Genomic DNA, 27,739 nt, shown 5'->3' with positions numbered 1-27,739 from the left:
ATGGCAGGAAGTCGGACATATGGAGCGTGGGCTGCACAGTGTTTGAGATGGCCACAGGGAAACCACCGCTGGCACACATGGACAAGATGGCCGCCTTGTTCTACATTGGCGCTCGAAGGGGGTTGATGCCCTCCCTGCCTGACGGGTTCTCAGATAACGCCAAGGATTTTGTTAAAATCTGCCTGACAAGGTGAGACCTCTTGCCCCCTCTGGTGAAAACTGTTAAATATATTCCCCCTTGTTGACTGTAAATTACTTGGCTTAAGACATTTTACCTGCTCACCATCTGCTTCAACTCAACTTCAACTTCAATAAATAACCTACAGCTTAGTTTTGATGAAAAATTGACTTAAGGAATAATTAAATTGTGCGACCAGTTTAAATAATGAATAATTCAATGTGAAACTGGTTGAGTTGGGGCTTCAAGTCATTGCATATTTTTATATTTATAGATGTATATTTGGGAATAGGTCCCCTAACTTACTTTAAGTACTTTTTCTCTTAACTTTAGTGACCAGAAACTACGGCCATCTGCAGACCAACTGCTGAAGCACGCGTTCATTCCCCAAAGCGAGACTAGAGTGAACTCTTGGGAAATGCAGAAGAAACATCGCTGTGCTCACCCAGAGGGACTGTGTGGTTAACATAGAATTGCACCGAGAGGGAGAATGTTTTTGGGTGTAAAGGGACATTTAAGATTATGACATTTGGTGACTCGAAGCACTAAGTAGACTGTAGCGATCGTGGAAGGACCAGCTACCTACGCTGCCGAAAGTGGTAGTGTCATTGGTTGGGGAACATGAGGTCCTACTAAGAACATCAAGAATGAAAACAATGAAGTCGATCAACACTTAAGCCTTCAGTTGTAAAGGTAGTAAATGAGAAGCACTTTTATCCATAGCGCCTGGTGAACACTAGTAGAATCTACAGTAGACAAGACAGCTAGATGTCAGTTACTTTAACCGGGGGGGGGGGGGGGGGGGGGGTTCTTCTGCAATTTGTGCCAATCATGTGAACACCTTGATATTTTTCATCTATTTGTATAACTGTAGGTCTCTTAATTGTCAATAATGTGTAATATATTAAAATTGAGATTAACTTTTTGAATGTGCCTATCAATTGATCTTCATTGCAGGATACATCTATGTATTTTATAAACAGCAAAAGTGAATAAGAGAATAATAAAATAATAAAAATTTGTGCTTAAGAAAAGGCATGCCATCCATAAGTGAAGTGGTTTTTTTTTCATGACTGAATCTACACATCAGTAAGTTCTTAACTCTTAGAGACTAAAGTAACAAGGACATATGCAGAATAACAGCAACAAACAATCATAGAATTTATAATGTTTCAAGGTAGTGGCAATTTTGATGTTTATTTGTAGTATTTAAATGAAAACAAAAAAAGGATGTCAAGAGTTGTGCGCGCCTGACTTGTTTTTCCACAACTGCCGTTATTCTGTGTGCCCAACAGTAAAATCACTTATTGTTATCAGGGTACAAACAAACCAGCCTCATCATATACTCTGCACACTAAAATAAAGGACTAACCAGTCAAGAACAGAGAGGACTTGGTCATGTCCAGACTTGAGAACAATATATTCCGTTTAGTGTATGAAACTGACTTGTGTAAGACAGCATGTGACTAAATTGGTCACAGACAAAAGACAAAATTCTGACCTAATGAGCAATTCAACCAACTGGATGATGATGCCAATGATACAAAAGTGATCACAGATGTCCAGATGGCAGATACTTGAGGTTTACAACATATCCTGTTGATCGGTTTGCATACAGCCAATCAGTCACTGTATTGACAACTCTATTGCTGTGAAGGAAGCCCAGAAGTTGCCTTATTATACTGTATAAATACACTGTTCATGGTTCATTGAACAATCTTACATAATATCCCCTCACGGACTGACATCTACGGGGCTACAGCGCCAAGTCATGAAACTATTTTTAATGCACTTCAAAGCAAAAAGGGTTATGTAAACTTCAATAGCACTATTATTGTCTCAGTTTTTTTTTCTTTTTGAGGCACAGCCTTTGGCATCCAGCTTAAGGTCTTCTTGGAGGTCCAAAAAAATAATTAAATCGGTACAAATTGCATCGCTCTGACAATGTGACCAGTTGGTTTTGGATGTGCCCGTGTTGCGGAGGGGTCTTTTGATATTTCCTGTGATGGAAAGTACAGTACGGCGCCCTCTGTAGGCAAATCAACTACAGGCTCTAAGAAGCACACACCACTGGAATGCTGCAATCATTAACCTGATGATGCCCGATTCCTACATCAACAAGTTACAATAGTCTTTTGAGTCTTTTATAGGTATATAGACATCCTGTTATACTTACAAGCAGCTCCAAACCTGAGTAGTCATGGTATAGCTTTTTTTTTTCTTTAAACATACAAAAACGTATGTACATTTATCTCCACTTTCTGTAAACAGCGAGTCAGCATTCTGCTTTTACATCCCTTTGATGATTGAAACATGCAGATCATACGTACAGTATTGAAGTATAAAAAGAAATGAAGACATGAAACTAATTGTAGAGATGGAACTTAACACCTAAAAAAAAATATCGGCGTCCACTGACTGCACTAAATGGAATTCCAGCAAACAGAACTTAAAACTCATCTCCACCCGTAAGGTGGCTTCCTTCATACAGTTGTAGAAATGTGATTCAATTAAATTACTACTTAAAAAGGAAAAAAAAAATAAGTAAGAAAATGGAGAAATTGCACCTTCCATGCCTTTTATGGTATTTATAATACTTTTGTTTTCCCCTGTGGAGATTTGAAATCATTAGGGATGGACCTTCCCCCGTCAAAATACACACTCAACCACACACACTCATCCGGACCCATTCGGAGACCAAGGAGAACAAAGCAGCAATTTGACATACTAATAGAAAGACAGGATTGAGCATCGCTGCTCAGAGATCTGACCGTCAGGAAGCATAATTTTTCATCTTTTTTTATATCTCTTCTCTCAGAAACTGAGAAGTCCAACAATTCTTTTCATTTTTTTGCTAATAAGTTGTTTTTCTGCCTTTCAATAAAGGGTTTATCATCACATAATGAGTTGTTTTCCTGGGGCACTTAACAGGGAAGTGAGCATAGTCTTCAAAGTCTCGACTGTGGGTAGTGTGTTGCCATTTCCGTGTGGCGGCCACGGTCGTCGAGCGGTGGACTCAGTGTCTCTGCTCGCCCACTTCGTGTGCCGATTCACTAGGAGGAGGGAACTGCTGAGAGGTCCGCAGCCCACCTGGGTGTGACAGGAGGGGAGGAGGAGAAACAAGAAGGAGGAGGAGGAGGGGGGAGGGAGGAGGTTAGCCATAGAGCTGTGAGCCAGACGAGACACACTGCAGTACAGGAGAGGAGCAAGGAGGAAAAAAGGGGGAAGAGGAAGATGAAGTACCTGCAGCACCAGTGCCACCCTTGGAGCTTTTGCTCACTTTGGAGCAAGAAGAGGAGGATGAGGAAGAGTGGTGGTTGTGGCTGGCCTCGGGGTGAGCCCTCTTACGGGATGAGGAGGACGAAGAGGTGGATCCAGGAGGTATGAAGGATGCCGCCTCCACGCCGACCAGTCCCAGAGGACTCCGGAGCAGTGCTGCCCCCCCGCCCGGCCCCTCCGGCCCGCCTCGTCCGTTCCCACTGTGTGTGTGGGGATGAGAGTGACTGTGGCCGTGCTTGTGGTGGCGATGGAGGCCGTGCTCCGCTCCACGGTGCTGCTTCTCCTTGCTCACCAGCGGACTGGAATGTTTACTCTTGTTGTTGTTGGCTGCTGCGCCTTCGTCTGATGAACTGTGGCGCTCGGATGACGAAACCTTTATCTTCATCTTCAGCTCCTCCTTGCCCGGTTGTTCGCTTTTGTCCAGCTGGGAGCTGCCGCCTGATGTAGAGATAGGCAGGCGGAGTTTGAGCGAGCCCGTCCCTTTGTCCCGTTTATCACTGTGGTGGCGCCTATCTTGCCCTGAAGATGAGGAAGGGAGTTTCACTTTCAAAGGGGAGGCAGTGCTGCTGCTGCCACCACCATAAGCATGCTGGGAAATTTGGTGGGGCTGCGAATGTTTTCTGTGGTCTACTTGGCTAGTAGAGGAGGGTGCATAGGTAGAGGAGGAGGAAGAGGAGGAGGAATCCCCTCTTGCATCATACTCCGTTACTCCTCCATGCTGCTCCAGCCTGCGTTTCTGTCCAGCGGCTGCCAGCTCTGCAGCATGTTTCTCTCTGTATTTGTCCAGAGACAGCTTCTGAGCCAGAGAAGGTGGTGGAGGAGGAGGAGGAGGCGGCGGCGGCTGGGGGGGAGGAGGGAAGGCAGGCTGGGTTGGTGGTTGATGCTTGCCTCCTCCGCCCCCTCCAGCTCCTTTGTGTTCGTGTTTAACAGGGTTGAATTCTACCGTTTTCTCAGTCCTGTACGGCGGGTGCTGCAGCAAGGAGGAAGAGGAGGTGGAGGTCTGCAAGGACAGTGCCGGCCCTTGGTGAGGAATACTGAGGGGTTCCTGTTTTATAGAGGTGGAGGGGTACCCCGCTTGGCCCGGGTTGGCCTGGGGCCACTCGCTGTGGCCTGCTGGGTTGTACATGCCAGCCATGGCGTCCAGAGAGAGGGGTGCGCCTCCGGAGTTGCCAGGCATGGACACAGTGAAGGAGGGGCCTGCTTTGGAAAAAGCTGGGTTGGAGGAGGAGACTATGGGGAGGGAGGAGTCCAGGGAATGGTCTTGGAGCATGGAAGGCCCGGCAAAGGAGTTGTCTGCCTGGGTGCCATCTCCCTTGGGCTTTTTGGCAGCTTGTGTTGCCTAGAAGGTAGAGAGAGGAAGGAGATGTGTTAATATGAGGATGTGAAGAGTTTAATTTGGTTTTAAGTAGCATTTGGCACTCTGAGGTGAGTACTTAGACCTCGGAATGAAGTCTGGGTGACTGGATCTTCAATGTATCTTGAGTGCATTTACAATCTGGATTTTTGTGGTTTAGCTTTGTCCAATTATAATATAATTAGCACGATGCATAATGCTCCATCACGGTTACAAAAATGTAAAATTAACTATATGTAGAATTATAGCCCCCCTCCTGTAAGGCCCATGATTAGACCATCTAATCATGGACCTTGAAATTGTTTGCATGATATGTATCCAACTAACAACCGTTTTTACACTGTCAGCAGCACTAGGATAAAGACATGCAGCCAACACCAAAAATTACCCAATCCACCAAAACCCCAACAAAAAACATCTAACAATAAAAGGTTACAAACATTTTAAAAGGAAACATTTGTTTACACTGTAGGCAGCATGGAGCAGCCATGCATCTTACCCTCCAGTTTCGTATTCTCTTTAACCGGCTGGGCGTCTTCTCCAGAATCTGCAGGAACTCATGAGTCAACTCTACAAGTGTAAGACATAAATGGAGTCATCACACTACTGAATGACAGAACAAAATGTATTACAGCGTGACAAAGGTGATACTCCACCACAAAATTCAAAAGCACAAGACTATTTGGCCAAGTTCAAAGAACATTTCTGCTGTCCTCAATTAACACAATGAAACTCTGTCCTTTGTCTCATTTAGCTATACTCTCACAGGGATGTTGTTTACAAAGATGCTGTTTACAAATACTAATATTGATAAATCAATATAGTCCAATACATTATGGCAATATAAAACACATTTCAGTCTCACCGTCCAGCAGCTCTAGAGTGACTGAGTTGTCCACATATTCCCACCAGTGTTTCCCATCAGTGGAAACGGGGATCTCCCAGTTGGACCACTTACACGCCAGGTGGATACACACACAGGCGATCACCGTGGGCTTGTACTGGAGGCAGAAGGTGGTGAGGTGTAGACTGTGTGTGTGTGTGTGTGTGTAAGAGAGAATGAGTGCGTGTGTGAGACAGCATGTATGTGTATGAGTGTGTTGTGTGCAGGTTCAGGCCAGGCCACCGTCAGGATTGGTCACACATGTGGAGAAGAGAGAGAAAACACAAGAAGGAGCAGACAGCATTAATTCACTGGCAGCTTTGTTTGCAAGAGTACACAGAAAACAAACACACCAGCAGAATGTTTTGTTATACTTGAAACTGATCACACACCTGAATAATTCTACAACCAAATACAGGTTCTGTAACATCTCTAAGAGCTTAAGTTAATGATTTATTAGAACCTCCAAGCAAATAAAGGCGTGTAAGGTTAAAAGTAATGTTTGAATTGAGTGAAGTGAATTTCAAAGAGCTTGGCTGGTTTCAAAGGTGGAGCATGGGGGGTGGGGGGTGCAGCAGCTAAGTGTAGGCGGCCCTCTGTCCAACACACTGGATCCTAAGGCAACGCATGTGACAGTTGCATCATTGTAAAACTAAGCGGTGCGGGGCTGCTCTTACATGCCCCTCTGTGGGGATGCTTTAAGGTCTCTCTTGCTACGGACTGCATGACAAAGGATAGGCACTAGTCCTGACAATATTAGGGGTTCACTGAAATGTGTGCACTCATGGCACTGTAAAGAAAGCTTTGGATGAAAGCGTTCCCCAGATGGAATATGTTAGCTAATGTCACCTAGGACTCGAGGACAAATCATCATCATTGATGAGTCTAACTGTGTGCTATAACTGTGGAAGTTCAAAGGGTCATACAAAAATAGTTCATGGTTAGACATTAACAACAACATTGCACATTACAACTAACATTAAAATGAGAATAGACAAACGGCTACCATCCAAGTATTTACCACAGAAATACAGACATCGACTGCTACAGAGACAAATAAAATCACCACTGAAGGCTTGTGTTCTTTCTTATCAAGTTGGGCACAAGTTCATCTTGGGCCAACCTAATATAAATCTGATTAACATCACATTATTAGCACTGAGGCAGGGATTTTTTTTGGCAGACAGTCAGTTCAACCCAATCACCTATCCAGGCACTTAAGCCATGATTATACACTTATAAATAATGTGATATGAAAGATCCTCAGGGCAAGTCTGGTCCATGTAATATCTAAGTTCAGCAGCACTCTGTGAGACTTACAGACATTATCCAAGTCTCAGGCTGCAGAACTAGCCATCACTGAGCGCTGTGTTTTAAAATGCATCTGGTAAGAGCTGGATGGTAACCTTCGGCACAGAGACAAGTACAATGTCTGGAGTCTGGTATTTCAGATTACATTACCAGTAAACAAAGCTATCAGTCACAGCCAACCTTTACCAGCATTTGACTGATGACTGCAGTTAATTTCATACCTCCGTCTCAGATGGATTTATATCTTACATCCTTTGATTCATAGGAATCTTAGTTTTCCTGACTAAACTCAAAACAAATCAATATCAGTCAGCGTACTTCTGGGCCGTTTTAAGAACATTCCTTGGCTCCTGCTTTCACTCTTTCAATAAATTATAGCAAGAACTACGCAAGCTGGGTGCGAAATGCCCAGAATCGTTTGCAGTCAGGGTCCAGACATTGTACATCAGGTTAACTAATGTTCAAAAGTTTGAGACAAAAACTTTAAAATTAATACCAATCCCTTTCTACAACAGGCTAAAAACAAACCCTTTAAGGACCCAGTCTACCTACTAAAAGAAATGTCAAGGAGGTCGTTTTTTTCCTCACTTCAGAATAAATAACAATCACCAGTTGCATAAAACACAAGCAGGTGTGGTCAATACACAAGAGATACTCTATGCTTAAGGAATGTGTGGATGGATGGACATTGCAGGTCCTTAATGGGTCACTATCAACATGTTTTCATTTTCTTATCTTTTAAATAGGCTAGATTTATGCAAGAAGGCTGTTGAACAGCTAGAAAAAATGTGCATGTTAAGACAAGCAAATACTGCGAAAAGTGAAAAATATTTCAGCAGATACTGCATTTTGCACAAATGAATATGAAAAAGGAAAAAAAAACGAATTTGCGGTACTTACCGGAAGGACCTCTACGAAATGTTTACATCTGTGTAATCTTTAGCTGCTATTCAGGCTACCAAAGTGTCTTTCTTTTAGACATATGCACTTTTTTCGCAACCGAGCAAACGTGTGGGTTTCAAGCGCACCACTACACTTCACATCTTGCATTCAACCCATCTGTGCCAACTCTTGGTCCCTTGTACAATACACCGCACTGCAACCGGGGCCGGTAACGCTACGAGCCACCCTGACCTGCTCCCCTCAACCAGGGGAGGGGAGCTGAGGGGAGGAGGCAAGCATCCCAACAACCACCGGCGCAAGTAGGGCCCGTTGGACACTGAAAGGGTAACCTGCATTACAGGAAGCTATGGTGTGCAGTCACAGTGCAACAAAGGAGGGGCAGGATAACAACCTGTTGGTAGCCATGAAATAGGAAGTCTGTGCCAGATCCTTGCTTGCTGTGAGGGAAGAGAGAGAGAGACAGACAGGGAAGAAAAAAGAAAGAAAACAAAAGATTACTGTTTTTGTCGACCAAAACAATTGGATTATCATTAGGAGAGGAGCTGATTTGTTACCTTTTAGTTCATTTCGAAAACACTGATTAAGCCAAGGCCAAGACTGAAAATAACATTCAATGGAGGTTGTTTGCCAGTGAACAGTGAGATGGGAAAAACATCCTAGCCGACAGACCAAGCTTAGCATCAAGGAAATGTGAAGTAAGCTGGATAATTATATAAATTAAGCCTGTAATATGATGCGAATTCATCACATTACTGTCTAACAGACAATGGAAAATAAGGAAAATGGTAACAGAAAATTCTTTAACCCTTGAGCTTTCTGGCAACCTCGTGAGGAAAGACAAAAACAAACACATAAGTAAAAAGACAATCTAAGAAATCTAAGGTCAGGCAGGGAAGTAAACAATAGCTGTATTTATTGTTAATTGTGAGCTGGAGGGTGGGTCAAGGGAGACAATTATGAATGGAAATCCACTTATATTACATAAGTTGCAAGCATAGGGTGAATCATTCCGTTTATTAGTAATATCAAGCCAGCCCATAAACTGCTGTGTAGCGTTTTAAAAGACTGAGGTCGGACAGAGTGTGAAAGACGACAGGTGGGCAAACGATAACTGGCTAGCAAGCCTGGTCACCTAGCTATGTGACAGGAACCAAACCGTATCATACTGTCTAACAGACAATGGAAAATAAGAAAAATGGTAACAGAAAATTCTTTAATCCTTGAGCTTTCTGGCAACCTCGTGAGGAAAGCCAAAAACAAACACATAGGTAAAAAGACAATCTAAGAAATCTAAGGTCAGGCAGGGAAGTGGCCTTTCTTTCCATTCTAGTGCTACGGCCACACTGTTTACACAATCCAAGTGCAACCCAGAAGCAGACCTTAGGCCGTCAACCAAAACCACCATGGAAGGCGTCAGTTTCTGAGATACAGTATGACACTGCGAAGCACCAGTCAAAACATTTAAGATAAACATTTTGCTCCTGATCTGAGCAAAACCTTGCAGTGAAATCTCAATTTCCATACGCTTCAGTCCTGGACTTGGCTCAATCTGTGCCAAGAAATCAAGTCTTTCATGTAAAGTTGCTATGTCACATAAAGGGACAATGGACTCGAAAGGTCATCAACAGAACAGGTGTGTGTGGTTATGTAAACATGAAATCAGCAGGATTTTCACCCCCCTCCCCACCCGTATCTGAGGTGGGACAGACAAGAGCAGAGGGCACAAAGAGCAAAGAAGGAAGCCTCTACCTCGCACTAGCTGGGAACATTTCACCACATCAGTGTGTGGGTGTTCAATAGTAATTTCAAAGCCTGGAACAAAATACATGACAGGTGAGTTCAACACAGACACAGTTGGGAGGTGACATGTCATTTTATGCACAAGCAAATACATCTAATTCAGAACATTTTCGACTATCAATTCTGATTCAAATAAGAAAAATATCTATAAATGAACAGTTGGACCTGATGTACAATTCAGTTAATTCGGCCGGGTCTAAACAGAGTGCAATCAAATCAGTTCTGAATGTTTTCACTCTGAATGACAGGTATTTATCTCAGTATTACACGCATTTTAAAACTGCACACACAGATGGTTGCAGCTGACAAAAAATGTTGTCATGGTGACTAAAGCACTGAATGCGGAGATAACATTTGGCAAGATTCCCTTGAAAACTCCTCTAATAAGACTTTATCGGTTTCCATGGCATACGACGAAATGAATATCGGCACTGAGAGAGAATGACATGTCACCTTTACATGATTTACTGAAGAAATGTACTTGACAAGTAACCCATTCGGCAGCTGATAAAACATTTCACTCAACAGGCTTTGATAAACAAATCAACAGCGGTCAATCATGCCACACTCTTATTGATAATGATAAGCCGATGATAATGATTATGATAAACAAAGCGCTTTCTCTCTCTCTCTCTCAAGTCATCCACTCCAGTCACCATTACTTACCGAGGGTCTGCAGCACTATGGTTTCAAGTATCACCAGCTCTTGAGCTTGCTGGAGGTATGCCTGAAGTTTGATAGACAGTCATTACATAACAATTGTAATGAGTCTATTAATCAAACCCCCTAACAGCTGATTTTAAAGTGCCAAAACTCCACACAGAGAGGCTCTGTTTCTTTTAATGTGAGTGGTGGTAGGTGGAGGTGTTCAGTAGACACCAACATCAGGCCAAAACAGGCCAAATAAGCCCTTTGGACAAGGCAAGGGAGCTTTGCACAGCCAATCAGACATAGGCAAACCATGACCACTGAGAGAAGTGGAAAGACAGATGCAGAAAGGAAGATCATTTTCAAACCTACAATACCCAGATCTACCCGAACTTACATTACTTTTTGTGTCTAGCGGCGGTTCTTGGGGGTTTAGGCAAGCATGTGCAACTTTGATCACATGTTCGAGTTTCCGAGGTTGCTCTTCCACTTTTGCAGCAAGGAATAAGGTGGTTGGAGAAATTATCTGTAAAAAAAAACCATTGCATTGAGGCATTACAAAATAAAGCCCTGTACTGACTAAATGGTGATATATCCAAGTCATATTCTGACGGGTAAAATATAGCCTACATCAAAAGCAATATTGTGGTATCACTGAATACTTACATTTCTATGGAATTTGGTGAAAGAGTGGTGCATATAAAATCTATGCATGTAAACAATAGCTGTATTTATTGTTAATTGTGAGCTGGAGGGTGGGTCAAGGAAGACAGTTATGAATGGAAATCCACTTATATTACATAAGTTGCAAGCATAAGGTGAATCGTTCCGTTTATTAGTAATATCAAGCCAACCCATAAACTGCTGTGTCGCGTTTTAAAAGACTGAGGTCGGACAGAGTGTGAAAGACGACAGGTGGGCAAACGACAACTGGCTAGCAAGCCTGGTCACCTAGCTATGTGACAGGAACCAAACCGACATCATGCCAGCAACACAGTGACAACATTGGGTATTAAGTTATCTGTCCTATTGAAGCTAATCGTTGTTTTTTGATTAACTGAGATCTTACAGGTCGTAGGAGCGAGACATATTTATTCAAACGATACGGGGTTGCTGAAGGACTAGCGACAGGCTAGCGACGCTAGCAAGCTCGGCTAGTGGCCTTTTCATCGCCAAGCTTCGAGGGACACTGCCGTTATTTAGAGTGCTAGAAAGCCAGGGAAAACGTAAATGACATCAACATTGCAGATAAGGAATGCATAAAATAACGGTAACTAAGACAAAAATATAACAAAGCGTCACAAACCCCTTGTCCGCTAACCTCCGCAGCCGGGTTAAATTAGCTAGCTAAAGGGCCCACACCGAGAATGAGCGCCATGTCTGTCCCAGCCTAGCCGAATGAGAGTTTGTTTACAAAGGATACACGTTGAGTCTCTGGCCCATGTCTTGGATCAGGTTCGCCGCCTGTTGCCGGTAGGAGAGCTCCCGGTCCGGTTCTACTCCACAGCGGCGAGACGGCGTGTTTTCGAGTTGCTCCCGGGTGAAAAACCATTTCGACGAAGACCCCCGGCACGCCGCCATTGCTCTCCAACATTCGCTTAGGGCATCGAGAAAGCGGACGTGACGCCAGTTGGCACAGGAAACAACAAGCTACTTCTTCGATGGTGGTGGATTTGAAACCCCGATGTATGCTTCTTCTTTTTTTTTTTAATACAATTTATAACCACGATGTAGCAGCAGGTGAATAACCTATTATTGTTTAATTCTTATCATTAATGCCCTCCAATTCTTGGTTTAGCCTTAGTGTGTTTCCCTCGGTATCTTTGAAATTAGTGCATTTTGTTTTAGTGTGACTTCAAATTAGCAGCCTACAAATCATACCATTATTATAAATTAGCCTACATAATATACAGAATGTCTTTAGGCCAATTGGATGACACATGGCTTCTGTCAGAGATTAAGATAATAATCCTCATTATCTTTGTCTCTGTTCATCATCAATGCTGATTGTGAACCCAAAGTGTAATTAATGTTCAACACTATCCTCCTGAGACACTATACATACAAAATATGGTTGCCTGCATTTTCTATTCCCAGAGGCACTGATGTGGTTGTTGAGTTCAAACAAATAAAGCAATTCACAAATTTGAATACTGAAAGCATTTAATTAAATACATTTTTATCCAAACAACAATAAAATAGGTTGTATCTACTGTACAAGATAACACAAAATATATTTTCCTTGGAATTATTAGAATGTGTAAATGAAACATTTTCATTTAATCCTTGTGTGTAGCAGATGTATCTGCTTTTCATGTTACTCAAATTGTTCTCTTTTGAGGCCCAAAAATTCCAGTGCATTTCCGGCAAACAGCTTATCCTGCAATACAAAAGTGTACAAACCATTTTAAGATTTTTTCTATCTAATCACTGCCTTTTCTGTACCCTCATTTATCCTCATTTAAAAGACTAAAGAATGACTCTAGTATTTACTATTGACCCTTAACAAGATCTGCTTGCTTGTTATTGGGAATCACAACTCCATTCCCCATGTTACAATACATGGTCAATTAACCTCTGAAGACTAGCAGACTTAAAGACATTTCTTCCAAAAGTCTTCCAATAACCAATTCCAAATTACAGCACTGTGTCCTTTCCATTACTGCTAATAAGCCTACTTCTTTTCTGCTTAACCTAGCTATGATTTATCCGGTGTGCTATAAAGTAAAGTCATTGCCATGTCTGTTAATGTCCCTTGTCATTTCATTTTACAACAATTCATGGCAATATAATTATGATATCTGCATTGTCTGCATGTAGGAGAGGGACATAATGTTACCTTCAGTTTCTCGTCAAACTCATCCATGGACTCAATCAGTGATCCAGGCTGCAGCTCGCCCAGCGGGAATGGATAGTCTGTTCCCAGCATCACTTTGTCCTGAATGAGGAGTAGATACATGTGAACTTGGCCTTAGACTAGCTGAATATCCCATGATTCTTGTAGCGGTACTACTGAACAAATGATCATATACATAATGTATATATTGGTAAAACTGATGATGGTATCAATAGTTACTATATATATATATATATATATATATACTGTGTGTGTGTGTGTGTGTGTGTATGTGAGTGTGAGAGAGAAAGAGAGAGAGAGAGAGAGAGAGAGAGAGAAAGCTGGTTGGTTGGTTGTCAAAGTTGGATGAGCTTGACCAAACCATCCCTGCCATAGCCTAGAAATTATTTATATATTAATATAATAATATTGGCAGCGTCATATTCCCTCGGTGTCTTCACTAAGCTGAAAGTGTGAAAGTCAATGAAAGACCAACAGTATGGCACGGCTGACAAATGAGCAGCTCACTTTTCCAATAACATCGACGAGCAGCTTCAGGGCGACGGGATCGTGGACTAGGGAGTCGGTGTAGAAAGAGCCGAGGTATTTCCGTGGGTTGATCTTGTTGTCCACCGCACACAGGTCAGGGCGAACCCTGTGGCCATGTTCAATCCTGCCTATGGTGAACGGGAAAGAGCCACCTGTAACCAGACAAGCAAAACGCATTAAAGGTCAAATAACAACACGCTGTGGCTCATAGTATCCTGTTGCATCCTTGTGCTCTTAAACGTTTTGCACAGTAATATCAAGCAACATTGCAGTAGAATGCCCACCATTCTTTAATAATAGTTTAGTGCTTATATTGTTCTGCTGTGACTTTCTGAACTGAATTTGAAATATCTGGTCTCTTCTGTACCTCCGTGAGCAAAGCAGACCTTCAGTTTAGGAAATCTCTCGAAGACGCCGCCAAATATCATTGAGCAAATAGCCATGGTCGTCTCTGACGGCATGCCTTTGGGAAGGGAAAACACAACAAAACATAATTGTTGTTTTCACACTGCACCTTAAGATAAGTAAATGTCATCTTTATTCTACTGTAAATGTCAATTTTTCAAATACAGTATAAGTGAACAGTATTGTAGTCGGGTTATAGTTGTTCGCAAAATTCCCCATCTGCATTCCTTTAACTTGTTTCATGTGCATGATTGACCAAACATGATTTTACAGCGAAAATGCTATAGGGAAATCCAGCTTTTGGGCATATAGTGTTGGGTATGTTTACTTCTGTCCATAAATAATAGTGGGTCCAGTGTTTAGCACTGTGTATTTGCTTTTGGTTTAGTTTATTACACAATGTTCATTTAAACACGGATCCCAGCAGAACAGCAGACAAGGAGCTGGTATTTTCTCTAGACAAGGGTATTTTATTTCCTATCGACTGGACCAGGGGGCATATTCAATATCTCCTGCTCCTCCTCCTTCTCACTCACCCACCAGCCAGGGCAGCCAATACTTAGCCATCCTCCCATCTGTCTGCATGTCCCACGGGTGGACGAATATGGAGCAGTTCAGCTCCTCAGCTGTCTGCATGGAAGACACATTGCACATTGCAGTGGGCACAATCTGGTATGTCCAAGGTCAGTATTTCTTGATGAATGAGTATGCATGCTTTACATACAGAGGGATGGAGATAAAAGTATAAAAGAAGTGTAACCTAGCTGACTGGTTACTGTACATCAATTCCTCTAAACAAAAATGTAGGTACTTAATTAATCACTGGTGTATTATTGCATAGCGCTCCATTGGGATCTTAGTAAGCATGTACTACAGTATACAACGTCTCACAGCATAGACAGGATAGAGTTCAGGGGCGTTGAGGTCCCAGTGGTTGATATGCGAGCCAATCTGCACCCCAGGGAAGCCCAGCTCCTTCACACAGCGCCTCAGCTCCAGTGCAGCCAGGTCGGGGGCCTGCATGGGCAGCGTGCCCAGACCCACAAACCTCTTGGGGTGGCTGCGCACCGTCTGGGCCAAATTGTCATTCAGGAGGACACAGAGATCCAGGGTGTCGTGGGGTTTGGCCTGTGATCCCAAATCAGGATTAATCGGGTAATAAGGCAAGGGGAAAAATCTATGAAAGATGAATTACATTTAATCACACCTATGCTTCATCTAAGAGGTGTTGATGTTTATAACTTGAGTGCAAAGTAAAAAAAATAAAAAAAAATAAAGCAGCTTTGCAGACAGACATGGGCTGCTGTGGTTAAAAATCAAGAAGATTGATGTGTAATAGAAATTTAAACTAGACTGCCAAAAATATATTGTATTCTGCTCTTCTCTTCTTTTTTAATAGGAGTGGATAAGTGCAGCTCACAGTCAGTTGGGCACAAGGAACACTATTCGGTTTCAAGTGTTGCACACCCAGTAATAAAATATGATTGCCCCTTTTTATCAGACGACATTTTCTCTGACTAAACGCATACTTACCCAGTAACTGAACATCACAGGAACGGTGGAAAGGGCTTGAACTGTGACACCTGGATGTTATAAACAGAAATATCATCTTCAGGCAGGCACAAGCTATGAAAAAGGCTGTGTCATAGGAGTTTTTGCTGTCCCTGTATTTAATTTAATGACTGTGCTTATACCATGTTGATCCATGTCTTGTATCCGTGCGTTTGCATCCCAGCAGTTTTCCTGAATCACTCGGAACAGCTTGCCATCCCTCATCATCTTTGCTTCACCCTGGGAAAACAAAACAGGACCTTGGCACCATTCACATGCTTCATTGGCACTGCTGCAAAAGTCTGCAAACTTAATATTGTCCCTAGTCAATTTTAATGTGTGGCACAGTGCATGGACCTGCTGCCTCTCAAAACCATGACCACCAGTGTGTGGGCCAAGGACATTTTGTAGTGTAATCTGTTTTTATCTGTTAACTCTCCACTTCTCCCCTGTCTGAATAAAACAAGACTAGGTCAAAACCTAGTATATGGCTGGACCATGTATGAGTGTGCCACGTGCCACGGCCGACCAGTGGTGTAACTAACTCCGCTGTTGACAGGGGTTAAAGTGGGATTTGGCAGGTCGGGGAACCCTGTTTCGGAGGGGGGGGGGGTTCAGAAAAAAATAGTAATTTAAAACAAATTTCCTGCATTTCTAGGGGCGGTAGATATATAATTGGTGGGGGGGGGGGCAGAAAAAAATAGTTATTTAAAACAAATTTCCTGCATTTCTACACCACCTAACCTCTTGGATTAAGTCAAGAAACAGCAACCCTGTATAATGTTAACCAAAAATGTAAAATTATGTTATATTACTAGATTTCAGCATTTAGGTGCTTACATTCATGATCTTGCATAGGCATACTAACCTAAAAAACCTATTATTGGGAATCATGAGAAAGTTTCAGAGCGACAGACACAAAGCGTCCCCGTAACCATAGCAACTCACTCTCACTCCTGCCTGCGTGCACGAGAGGAGAGGGAGAGATGCAGAAGAGCCGCTGACTGAGATTACTCTGTGCAGCATGCATGGGAATAAATTACAATATAATAATTATATAATAATAATATAATATATATATTAATATAATATAATAATTTGAGTATATTTCTCGCTATTCAGATGGTCTGAATAACTCGCTGCTGCGCTGTGCTGCTCTGTCTCATCTGTCCTGCTGTCAGTTTCCTTTTTTCACGTCGCAACGTTATCAGTTATGAATTTGTTTTTCACTGCGTGAGAAAATAGACTTGTGGCGTGAGAGCGTGTGATAAATGTCAATTGCGTGAGTCTCTCTGTCAATGCGTGAGAGTTGGCAGCCCTGTGAACTCGCTTGTCATTATTATTATGTATGAAACTGCCAATCAGATTTATTTACTTATTAATCGAAGGTGCCAGAACGCCGTTCCGGATCGTTCCGGCCCACTTTAATCCCTGGCTGTAGACTGCTAATACAGAATAATAGTCCATACATCCATACTGATCGTTCCAGCGCGTCCCGTCTCTCTCTCCACCGCTGTCGTCTCCACCCACGGCGCGCATTGATCCTGCTGATCCAAGCGCCAGGCGCTCTGTTACTCGTCGGTGCTGAAAACGCTGTTCGCCGGACACTGGGGGCACATCGTCGTCGGGACCCCGGCCGAAATCTCGGCCGGATCAGTGGGAACAAATCGGCGCCCAGCTAGCGTCACTGGCCGTAACCGTGGCCCCGGGAAACTTCGGGAAGGTCGGCAATAAGCCCTCGGCGTGATGAAACCTCCATGCTTGTTTGTGTGTCTCTCTCCCCCGACAGAACAGAGGGGCTTCAGGTGGACTGAGCTCGCGCATATGCATCGACATAAACGGTGATATGATATAATTGTATAGATTCTACTTTAGCTTCAGCTTACATGCATGATATTGGTCAGCCTGCTTACTGTGTGGGAGAAACGGGCTCCTGATCTCAGCGGAGAAACTAGACGGCGGAGAAAACGAAACTGAAATTTCTGGCTCTGTGATCCTATGATGTGCCACGTGCCACGGCCGACCAATGGTGTAACTTGATCACTCAGTCACTCAGTCAGTCAGTCAGTCAGTGACAGACATTCGCGTTTGTAGGGCTGGCCCTGCTGTTGTGGTCCAGCCAAAAACTGCCCAGAGAGCATCTGCTCACACTAGAAAGAATGAAAGCAAGCAAGAATGGATAAATTATTTAATGTTCTTGGCTGATTTATTTTGAGACCTATTCTGGGTCATTTTATCAATTCATTGTTGCAATTTGCAAGCTTGTTAACGTCTATGCCTTTTAGATTTCACAACACTTGAAAATGCAACCACATGATGGCAGCAGACAGCTGATTACTGTTATATGGACAATAGAACAATATGAATGAGAATGAGATTTTTCATTTCATTTACACCTCGCATCAAAATTGACAAAAGATGTGTCTATATTCTGTGTAAACAGGATCTCAAGCTATATTCAAATACAGGAACAAATACACACAATAATGATTGGACACTGATTTAAGCATTAATGGTTGTAAATCCCCTCATCTTGGGTGCATTCACACTTGTGTTGTGGTTTGGAGTCTTCTTTGGACAGACTCTAGATCTGTTTTTACATCTGCATCAGGACTTTAAGAGCAGGTGAGCACCAGGCATGGCTTATGTTTAGGATGCACTGGTGTGACACATTCAAGTATGTGTCTTATGTGCAGTTTGCCGATGCCAAAAGCCCAGCGTCTGACGGCAAAAGTTGCATAGCCTGAGCAGCTGCCTGGCTCTACTGTGTTCTGCTCTGTTTGAAGTGACTCTCTGCTGATACAGTGGCTCCATGCTGAGTTCTGCAGCTGTTCACACAGCGAGACCCGGGCTGACGGGGCCACAGGGCTGGGTGCAGCCCAGGGAACCTGCTGGGTCAGTACACCTCATACACTTGCATAAGTGCACCAGCACACACTCACACACACCTACCGCAGAATTGGCTTTGTCCCAATGCTGTGCCCACATAAACACACACACAGTATGCATCGCCTTGCATGTGCATTTTGAACACATGCTGTTCAAAAAATTGTACAGTGTGACTCACCTTGCAGTGATGGTGAAGCTGGACAAACCCGTCATAGCCATACCTCTGAAACACATACAACACTCAGTGATTATGCTAAACACAACATTGTGCAGTTTTACAAATATTCCATACAAATACATACAAAGCACATTACGCTGTGCATGGGATTACAGATCTTGACTTGAGATCTAAAATCTCTTAAAGTAAACATTAGCATGGTTCCACAACAGGGCTGAGCAGGCCAAACCAGGACAAACTCACTCACTGAAGTGCCTCAAAACCAACTGGGGCTGCAACCAACAATCAATTAATCTATCAATTACTTAATCGATTAATCATTTAGTCTATACAATGTCAAAAATAATGACAAATGGCCATCACAAGTTACCAGAGCCCAGAGTGATTCTTAAAATTGCTTATTTAGTCTGACCAGCAGCCAAAAAAACCCCCAAGGTATTCATTTTATAATGATATGAAACAGAGAAAAGCAGCAAATCTTAGCATTTGTGAAGGTGTAACCAGTAAATGTTTGGTATTTTTACTTGATAAATGACTAAAACAATTAATCGTTTATCAAAATTAAAATCAATTAATTTTCTGTTGATAAACAAAGATGGCAGCGTGATCAGTTGCAGTGGCCTCTCCGGGTTCAGTTTGCACCTGAGCCTGAAGAAACGATATTTCATGTCACAGTGTACAGTCTATGTATAGTTGGATGTATATACAGTATATGTAGATTTATGCAACTGAGATGACAATAAAGTGTAACTTGAACTTGATTAATCGACTCATTGTTTCAGCACTAAAACCAGCACATCTGAGTTTGCCCGGGCCCTGTAACCTCCACTCGGCCCTGCTGTGGAACAGGGGTGACTCATCTTCAGGGGTTCAATGTTCATCCCGGAGGACTAACACCCTGGATCACTCAGAGGGAATGCCATCTGAGGCTGCTCAAATGTCGACTCATATGCATACAGATGAAGCCGCAGATGATCTGGGCCTACGTGAGCAATAGAGCCGGCAGAGCCCCGTTTCATATCCCTGCAGATCAGCAATAACTGCATACTTTGTTGATGCAACGGCGAAGCTTCAACTTCTCAGAATGCAAAGTGGGTTTTATGCCCTTCAACTTTTCAAGGAACTCCTGCGATGTCTATGACTTGCGGTAGCTATTTCATTTTTTTTTTCATTTCATTTTAAACCCGCTGGTTTATTGAACTATAGGTCAGGACTAGTGGGTAATTTGTACAAATTCGACAAGGGAGTTGGTGGAAGTGAAATTGTCTCCTCTGGCCTTTTCCCTCAAATGTAGTGAGAATCAGGGGAATGCATTGACTTTTTTTGTACTAACAAGAGAATGCTATCTCCCGTCTTCTCTCCTCAAGTTACCCACCTGGTGAGAAACCAAAATGGATCTTGAACCTGTTCCTGGTTGGCATTGGCGTTAGTAGTGATACTGTAGCCTACATTATTGGATTACATAACAGACTCAATTTTTATTTGAGTCAATAAATTTCAGCTTGCCAAAACTGAAAGCCAAACATCTCAGCAAAAAAAGTGTGATGGTGTGAAGTTACTTTTTAAGGAATATCACTAATATCTTACAACTCCAAACAATATAAACAGTCATCATGATCAACACACATTACTCTGCCTAAATAGAAAGCCAAAAAACTTTAGAGGAAATGTGCCTGGAGAGCAGGTGGGAGGTGAGGGCACCAGATGAACTCCCCCCTCCTCTCTGCCACAGAACATGGGCAATCATTAGCTCAAGCCAGGCCTCCATATTGACAAAGACATATAGGAGCAGGAACAGACAGGACAGGGAAGTACAGGGCCAGCTCCAGCTATTGATTAAAGTTTAACCAGCCGGAGAGAACACAGATTTATGGAGTGGACTGTTAAACTCCTCACTGGCACTCATGTCAGTACACCTTTTCTGGCCTTTAATAGCATTCAATTCAATGAGGTGTAACGTGGATAATGGGCAAAGTGTGTCAGCAACAGAATGGACAGAAGAAGTAAACATTTTGCCTGGTAGGTAGATAGACAGTGTGTAATTACGCACGCTGAGGCTCCAGGGGATTATGCAATATGCCTTGAATGATCCCTCCTATTGCCTACCTGCTTCAGATCGGGCCATTCCTTCGGTAAAATATGATTATGAATGTCAATCTTCATCCTGGTGATCTCTTTACCCGCGGGTGAACGTGGAATTCTGCTGCCAGCGATTTAGAACACAGACTGCGCGTAAGCCAATTTTACAAACGTGAGCGAGCTGATTCCCCGCCCTCTGCAGAAACCAATGACCGACAGGTGAATGAATGGCTGCTGGGAATGTCACTGCTTCACCCATGTCATTCATTACTTAGCCTATAACCCAGGTTTAAAGCCCGTGCCGTATGCTATTAAACACTATTAAGCCCCTATAATGTGGCCTATCAGTCCGCAGTATAGCCTAATAAGCCCAGATGATTTAGTAGGCTGTTTTTTTTCATCACTTTCATATTTATATATAATGCAGCATCTCTCTCTGAACAGGATGCTATGGCTGCCTGCCAGTTGACTCTTTACACTGAATCAGCTTTTTATACGCTTAGTTCTGCCTATGACTGGCTGCTGTTAAAATTGACACATTCAACAATTCTTAAGACCTTTTTTAAATTATCTTGTATCTTCATTGTGATGGAGGGAAAGATCAAGTAAAAAACATTTATTTAGGAGACATAGGCCTATCTTAAAAAAATAAAATAATAATAATTAATCAGGGGAGCATTCAGGATGAATGTTCCCTCTAAAGCTGTATGCGTCTAATAATTTATCACATTGATCAAGTAATAGCTAATGACATCTTTTCATTCATCAATAATTGCTCCACCTTGGAATTTAGTTGATATAAGCACTTTTGGTTAAGCAGTTTTTAAGTCATATGCTAGTAGTGGATGCAGGGACTTTGCCATAGCTTAGGGTTCATTGAACTGACGCTGCAGGATCATTATTTGTTCTTGTCCAGTGTCCAGCTTGACACAGGCGGGACAGGTGAATGCCCCGGGTGAACAGGCGCCACCTGGTGGTTAATTGACACCCATTAGTAGACTAAACTCTCTCTCTCTCTCTCTCTCTCTCTCTCTCTCTCTCTCTCTCTCTCTCTCTCTGTGTGTGTGTGTGTGTGTGTGAGAGAGAGAGAGAGAGAGAGAGAGAGAGTGGGACAGAGACAGAGACAGAGGGAGATTGTTTGATAAACCCGGTGAAGGAATGAAAATGAATTAGATGGTTGTGTCTTGCTCTTTACTGTCGATCAGTTTATTCAGACATTCAAGAGCAAATGCAAATTCCCTTTAAAGGAAGATATTAAATCTGGCTTAGAGAATTGATAATGTTTTAAACCAACTGCCACTCTGGTGAAAAATCAATATTCCTACTATATTCCTATAGGACTTACAGGGTGTCCGGGGTTATCAATAGTGAGTTTATGGGGACCATATAATGCTTAATTAATTGTGAAAATAGTGATAACACTATTTTCACAATAGTTTCACTATAACAATGCTATAGGTATGTTATGTAGGATGTTTAGGCCTAGAAAAAGATTAGGGTTACTACAGTTCTGTTTCGTAATATCAAAAATAGCAATTTATCGGATATTTATGGGATAGCAAAAGCCTAATCAATTAAAAGAAAAAAAATGTAACTCACTGTGTTTCGTTTAGTGGGCTGTATGGGAGTTAATAGGTGCTGAGGGGAGAGGAGAGAGAGAGAGGTAGAGGGAGGGGAGGAGAAAAAAAAACTTGCTGGCACCGCCTGCCAGATCCACAGCTGATCACAGTAGATCACAGTATCGCATCGCCGCATCTAACCTTACAAGTGGGTGTCTTTAATTCGCTCAGTATTTAAATCCAGCCTGCAGAGCTGTTTCCCTGTAGACTTTTATTCATCCGGAGGGAGTTGTGTCGCTGCTGATGCTGGGGAGATAGTCCTTTATCTCCAATCTGCTCTTATCGCCATCTCTCTCCCCCTGCGCAACTGAGTCGACACCGGTGGCATCGGACGCGCTGGATGGCTGCTGCACTTGACAAACCGGTGTGAATCTTTTTTTCCCTCTGCTTCTGACCCTAAAAAAACAAAACAAAAAGACAACAACTCAGCAACAACAATGACAGATCCGACGACTCAAGAGTCCTACCCTGTCCCGGACCCGACTATCGTGGATCCCTGCCCGGCGATGGTGCGGAACGGCCAGTGCGCCCCGGATGGCTTCGCCAACAACCATCACCACCAAGCCAAAGCCCCCGGCCAGCCAGACCCGTTCACCACGGGCCAGGAGATGAAGATCACCGACAACGTGGAGGGAGAAGGTAACTTCTCTCGTGTTTTGTTTTGTTTTGTTGAAAAAAAAAAAAGTTATACGGATGTGGTGGGAAAAAAACCTGGGAACCTGGGGAGGGGGCCTGGGTGTGTGTGTGTGTGTGTGTGTGTGTGCGTGTGTGTGTGTGTGTGTGTGTGTGCGCGCGCGCGTGTGTATGGTGGAGATTTTTTGCCCATGTTATTTATAGCCGCCTCTCATTTGAATAATTTATGATGGCCCTAAGTCAGCAGGATAGATTTTAGATGAAGGCAAAAGTTAAAGCTATTCAATTCAAAACATATTAGGCATAGTTAACTCAAAATTCATTCATTCATTCATTCACTTGTCTGTCTATTTTCTTATAGGGCTAATGGTGTGGGCTTTGACATTGGATATTTGTGCAATATGATGTGAAATGCAATAGACTAAGATTACAAAAAGATATTGCTTCGGAGAATCCAGTAGTTTTTTAAAACACACGCACGTAGCCACACACAAACACACACATTCTGCTTCACATACTGTAAGTGGTAATTGGATTTAGCTGTCAGATTTCCATACTAGTCACATCATGTAATAAACCCTGACATACATCACTGGATATGTGCATTTGCTTAGGTGCTAGTGTGAGTTTCTGTGTGTGTGTGTGTGTGTGTGTGTATGTATGTGATCTCTCTCATAACTCACTATAATCCCATTCATTATCCCATGTGTACAATGCCTGTGATCAAAAACAAAACATTCCACTGTGGATAATAGCGGGGCCTCAGTTGCACAACAATAAGCCTGCTGCTTGTCTCTCTATAGGCTCAAAGCCACAGATGTATTTAACAATATGTGTGTTTACTGGATCTGATGACAAAGAATTTAATTAATATGGTAATTATACTATCCAGTTTTACATACAAATGATATTCATATCATCAGGCACATATGGCTTGAGTAATTAAATTGAAATGTTTGCTTTAATTAGTGTTGTCACCACTATGTAGATGGGATTGTCTTATATTTAAAAGCTATTATTGGAATGTATCTATCTATCTATCTATCTATCTATCTATCTATCTATCTATCTATCTACACTTTTGTGTTTTTATAATGTGTTTTTTAATGACGAGGTGCAGTATGTTACTATTTGATACATCAGGGAAAATACAGGAAATTGATTCCTTTAAGGTACTTTCCCAGGGCCACAATGAGGTCCAATCTCCTCATTAGGTGATGTGTCAACAAAGCTCGTTATGCTTAGTTATGAATATGCGGCCTGCACATATAGAGCTATTATAATGAGCTATTAAAAGACACTGGCCAGGGGTAGAAGAGGGGAGCAGACATCAAGGAGGAATCTGTTTCTTTTAAAAGTCAAGCAAAAGAGGTAGATGTATGCCAACACACTATAACACACATCACACACACACACAAGCAAGCACAAAACAAAAGACACACATATACACAACATGCACGCGCACTTGAGCACACTATCTTTCTTTCACTCACTTTCACGCTCTCCCTTTCTACCTCCCTCCCCTGCTCTGCTCCTTGTAGGTTGCATCAATCTCTCCCCTATTTACATAAAAGTCCCTGCCGTTGCTCTCGGAAAATCTCTGCAGTCATCTGATCCTGCTCCTCTATGCCACTGGCTTTCAAACTTTTTTCTGTGGCAACCCACATTCAAAATAGTTTTTTTTTCCAGCAGCATTTTGTTTTTGTTTCCTTTGGGCTAAAATACAATAGTGTTGCATGATTTGTTTAAGCTACTAATCCACTAATCTTAAGCATTCTATCTATCTATCTATCTATCTATCTATCTATCTATCTATCTATCTATCTATCTATCTATCTATCTATTTATCTATCTATCTATCTATCTGCCCATTCATACTCTTCGTTAGATATTACAGAGGATAGTGATGTCAGACGGTATTAAGTGAGGCAATAAAAGCAAATAGGGTGGCTTTTAATTTATTTAGATGAGTAATTAATTCTTCATCATTGTGTTTAGAGTCACACGGTTCCCTGCTGTATTAGGTTCAGTCATTTGTTTACTGTTAAGTGTTTTGCTGAAGTGTGGGCCATTTGAGTTGGATGGTTGTTGTTAATTACTTTGATAAAAGAAAGGTGAGTGAGGGAGACAGACACACAGACCACAGACACACACACATGTGTGTGTTAAGGAGAGATATGTGGAGCACATGCTTTCCCGGCTGATCCCCCAGCCATGGATCATGTGAGCAGAGTGAGGCAGCATTCAACCATGCTGTCTCACTTCCCCCTATACCACCCACCCACATACACACACACACACACGCATACACACACACACACACACACACACACACACACACACACCCATATACACATACATCTATGCATCTGCCAGTTTAGCTAGCATGGAATTTAACACAGTTTTTGTTCTTTTTATTATTTGTCCTCCAAGTGTGGGAGAATATTGTGATTTTATTCAAACGTGTGTAGAATCATGAACAGCTTTGTAGGTATTTGATCTATCTGATCTTTAGAGAAGCCAATAACAAGTGCTATACGTTACTGTAAATAGTATGAAGTAATTTTAGAAATCAAGTATTTGCAACTCCAAACGGCAGCACTATATATGTAGGCCTATATGTATAAGTCACATAAGCTTAGACAGTTCAATCAATATTTTATGACTATGACCAAATCTCTAGTCTCTTCATTTGACAGGTAATAGGAGACAGAGTGTTTGCTGGGGATTTTCACCAAATCAAGTTTTACTTTATGGTAAATCCTACCATTTCTGGACCGGAAAATGCACCAATATCCATAGTAAATCGCCCTGGCTTTAGCTGTAGTGTTCACAAAGCCTTCCCCTTGTCCGGTGTCAACAGAGCGACTCCAGATTGATACACATGTTGCTCAAGGACTCAGATGGAAACTCAAAATGTCAGGGTTCACAGAGAAGTCTGCTTTGTAATGTCAAGTATATCACACAACGCTAATGGATCTGTCAGGCTCACAATGTTCTATTACAGTTATTCGCAATATTCTACACATTTTGTGTCTACACTTATTTCCATACAGCTCCACAGTTGTTCTTATGATTGGATGTGTGTCATTGTAGCTGTAACTGTTGGGCCATGTGACTCCTTTTGCTCTCTCTCTCTCTCTCTCTCTCTCACTCACTCTCTCTCTTTCTCTCTCTCTCTCTTTCTCAAACACACATACATACACACACATACAGTACATAAACACATATACACACTTTTATATACACACACACACACATACTTAAACAGTGACAGAATAGTCTCAGTGAGTTGAGCTGAGTTTGCTGACCTTTGTGTTTTCCTTGACTGATGCACAGGTCATATGATTTCCTTTGATTTTCTGTCCTTCAAAGAAATGAATTACAACCAGATTAAGTGATTTCACATCAGCTAGACAGGGAAGGTCAAAGGTTAGGTTTAGTTTAGTGTTTGCTAACTATGGGCTGTGATGAAAAAGAGTAACTGGCCTGTTTCTGATGGCTTCCCAACAGTACCAACATGTTTTAATAAAACCAATTCTGCGGGTGACAAATATGCAAAATTATATGGATCCCAGGCAGTTAAAAAATTAAAGAAATACCAAATCGAAGAGGCCGTGCTGAAGTCAGCATAGTGTAGTTTCCACAGTAAAGGTATATAAAAGCCTCACAGTATTTCATGCAGTTTTCTCAAACTAATTAAGTGCAAAGTTTCTGTCCTCGCTGCATTTTCTAGAATCAGGATACTGCGGAAAAACATCTGAGGAAAACTATGGGGGATCTTCAACCTGTCCTGAACTTGTAACCTGAACCTTAAATCATTTTAGGGGGCTCCAAGGGATTCTAAATGTTTTTCCACCCCAAAGAGCTGGTTTGTACCTATTGTGATGGTGGCCTAAGCATTCCCTGCTTTAACCACAGGCAGAGATACAAGGGATGCAGGCAGTGTTTCCACACTTAGACCAAAGGTAGGGAGGTGGGGCGGGAGGAGAGGAAGAGAGAGAAGAGGACATGATAGTAGGGGGAAGAAAATGTAATGACAATGACGGTGACTTTTTAACCCGATTCCAGCCATGTGACTTCATCAGCTCTCTGTTTGCAGTTGTTTCTGGCCAGGTTCCCACTTTATGACACACACACACACTCATCCACTTAGCTCTCTATGTGGTGTTGTCATCGCCTGCCTGGTTCTCTCTGGCCAGGCTGGCAGTGTTGAAGGGGAACACTTTACATTTCAGCAGCTCAGCGCCCCAGGATCGCTCACAGTCAACTGTGACAGCGACCAGGACAATTTTCTGGATAGAATTGTAACTGATAGCATTAAAAGCTCATTTGGATGTAAAAAATGCAGACTTATAAATATTGTATGAATCCACAAAGTCAGTCTCCCATTTCGTGTCAATGGAGCAGCTTGAGGCAGATTAGAATCTGGGCTGTCTGGTCTCTGACTTCAGGCAAAGATTTGCTCACGCTCACATACCGATAGTGCCGCTCTGAGCCATTAGGAAATGCATGTGAATTGTTAAACTGAGTGGTATTCCAATTTAACACCCTTTCCATGTGAAACTATCTAGTCTGGCTAATAAAGACAGACTCATCTGTTCCTCACAACCAGGGTTTCATGAGGGAGGGAAGGAAGGAAGG

General features: G+C 42.4%; 3 protein-coding genes across 6 annotated transcripts in view; 1 reads left to right on the top strand and 2 right to left on the bottom strand.

Annotated features, from left to right (window-relative positions):
- Positions 1–1,364: 1,364 nt before the first annotated feature.
- LOC139647818 (cyclin-T2-like) lies at positions 1,365–11,950 on the bottom strand. Of its 4 annotated transcripts, none has more exons than XM_071523792.1 (10): positions 11,780–11,950; positions 11,023–11,104; positions 10,754–10,882; positions 10,375–10,435; positions 9,658–9,720; positions 8,300–8,345; positions 5,677–5,840; positions 5,311–5,381; positions 3,422–4,796; positions 1,365–3,268 (listed from the first exon to the last, which is right to left on the bottom strand). In XM_071523792.1, the coding sequence occupies exons 1-10, from the start codon at positions 11,935–11,937 to the stop codon at positions 3,195–3,197; spliced, it is 2,223 nt and encodes a 740-aa protein (XP_071379893.1). In that variant the 5' UTR covers positions 11,938–11,950; the 3' UTR covers positions 1,365–3,194. The 4 variants fall into 4 exon arrangements, 3 of the variants coding, with proteins under 3 accessions (XP_071379893.1, XP_071379894.1, XP_071379892.1); XM_071523793.1 differs by having other exon boundaries at positions 1,365–4,105; positions 4,154–4,796; XM_071523791.1 differs by having other exon boundaries at positions 1,365–4,796.
- A 723-nt stretch (positions 11,951–12,673) lies between these two features.
- On the bottom strand, positions 12,674–20,958 carry LOC139647820 (2-amino-3-carboxymuconate-6-semialdehyde decarboxylase-like). Its single transcript, XM_071523796.1, has 10 exons — positions 20,871–20,958; positions 18,765–18,809; positions 15,841–15,937; positions 15,680–15,729; positions 15,038–15,274; positions 14,683–14,776; positions 14,109–14,204; positions 13,721–13,893; positions 13,196–13,294; positions 12,674–12,736 (listed from the first exon to the last, which is right to left on the bottom strand). The coding sequence occupies exons 1-10, from the start codon at positions 20,925–20,927 to the stop codon at positions 12,674–12,676; spliced, it is 1,011 nt and encodes a 336-aa protein (XP_071379897.1). The 5' UTR covers positions 20,928–20,958.
- A 1,941-nt stretch (positions 20,959–22,899) lies between these two features.
- LOC139647819 (transmembrane protein 163a-like) overlaps positions 22,900–27,739 on the top strand; it is a 63,571-nt gene continuing 58,731 nt past the window's right edge. Inside the window, exon 1 of the mRNA XM_071523795.1 lies at positions 22,900–23,101. Within this exon, the coding sequence (XP_071379896.1) occupies positions 22,900–23,101 (202 nt within the window). The remainder of the gene's footprint in view (positions 23,102–27,739) is intronic.

The sequence above is a fragment of the Centroberyx affinis genome, unplaced genomic scaffold (genome assembly GCF_046629955.1).
Source record: "Centroberyx affinis isolate AG114_WGS23_722 - 3 ecotype Tasmania unplaced genomic scaffold, CSIRO-AGI_Caff_v1 ptg001115l_1, whole genome shotgun sequence".
Lineage (NCBI taxonomy): Eukaryota > Metazoa > Chordata > Actinopteri > Beryciformes > Berycidae > Centroberyx > Centroberyx affinis.
This window is presented reverse-complemented; position numbering and strand designations above follow the sequence as displayed.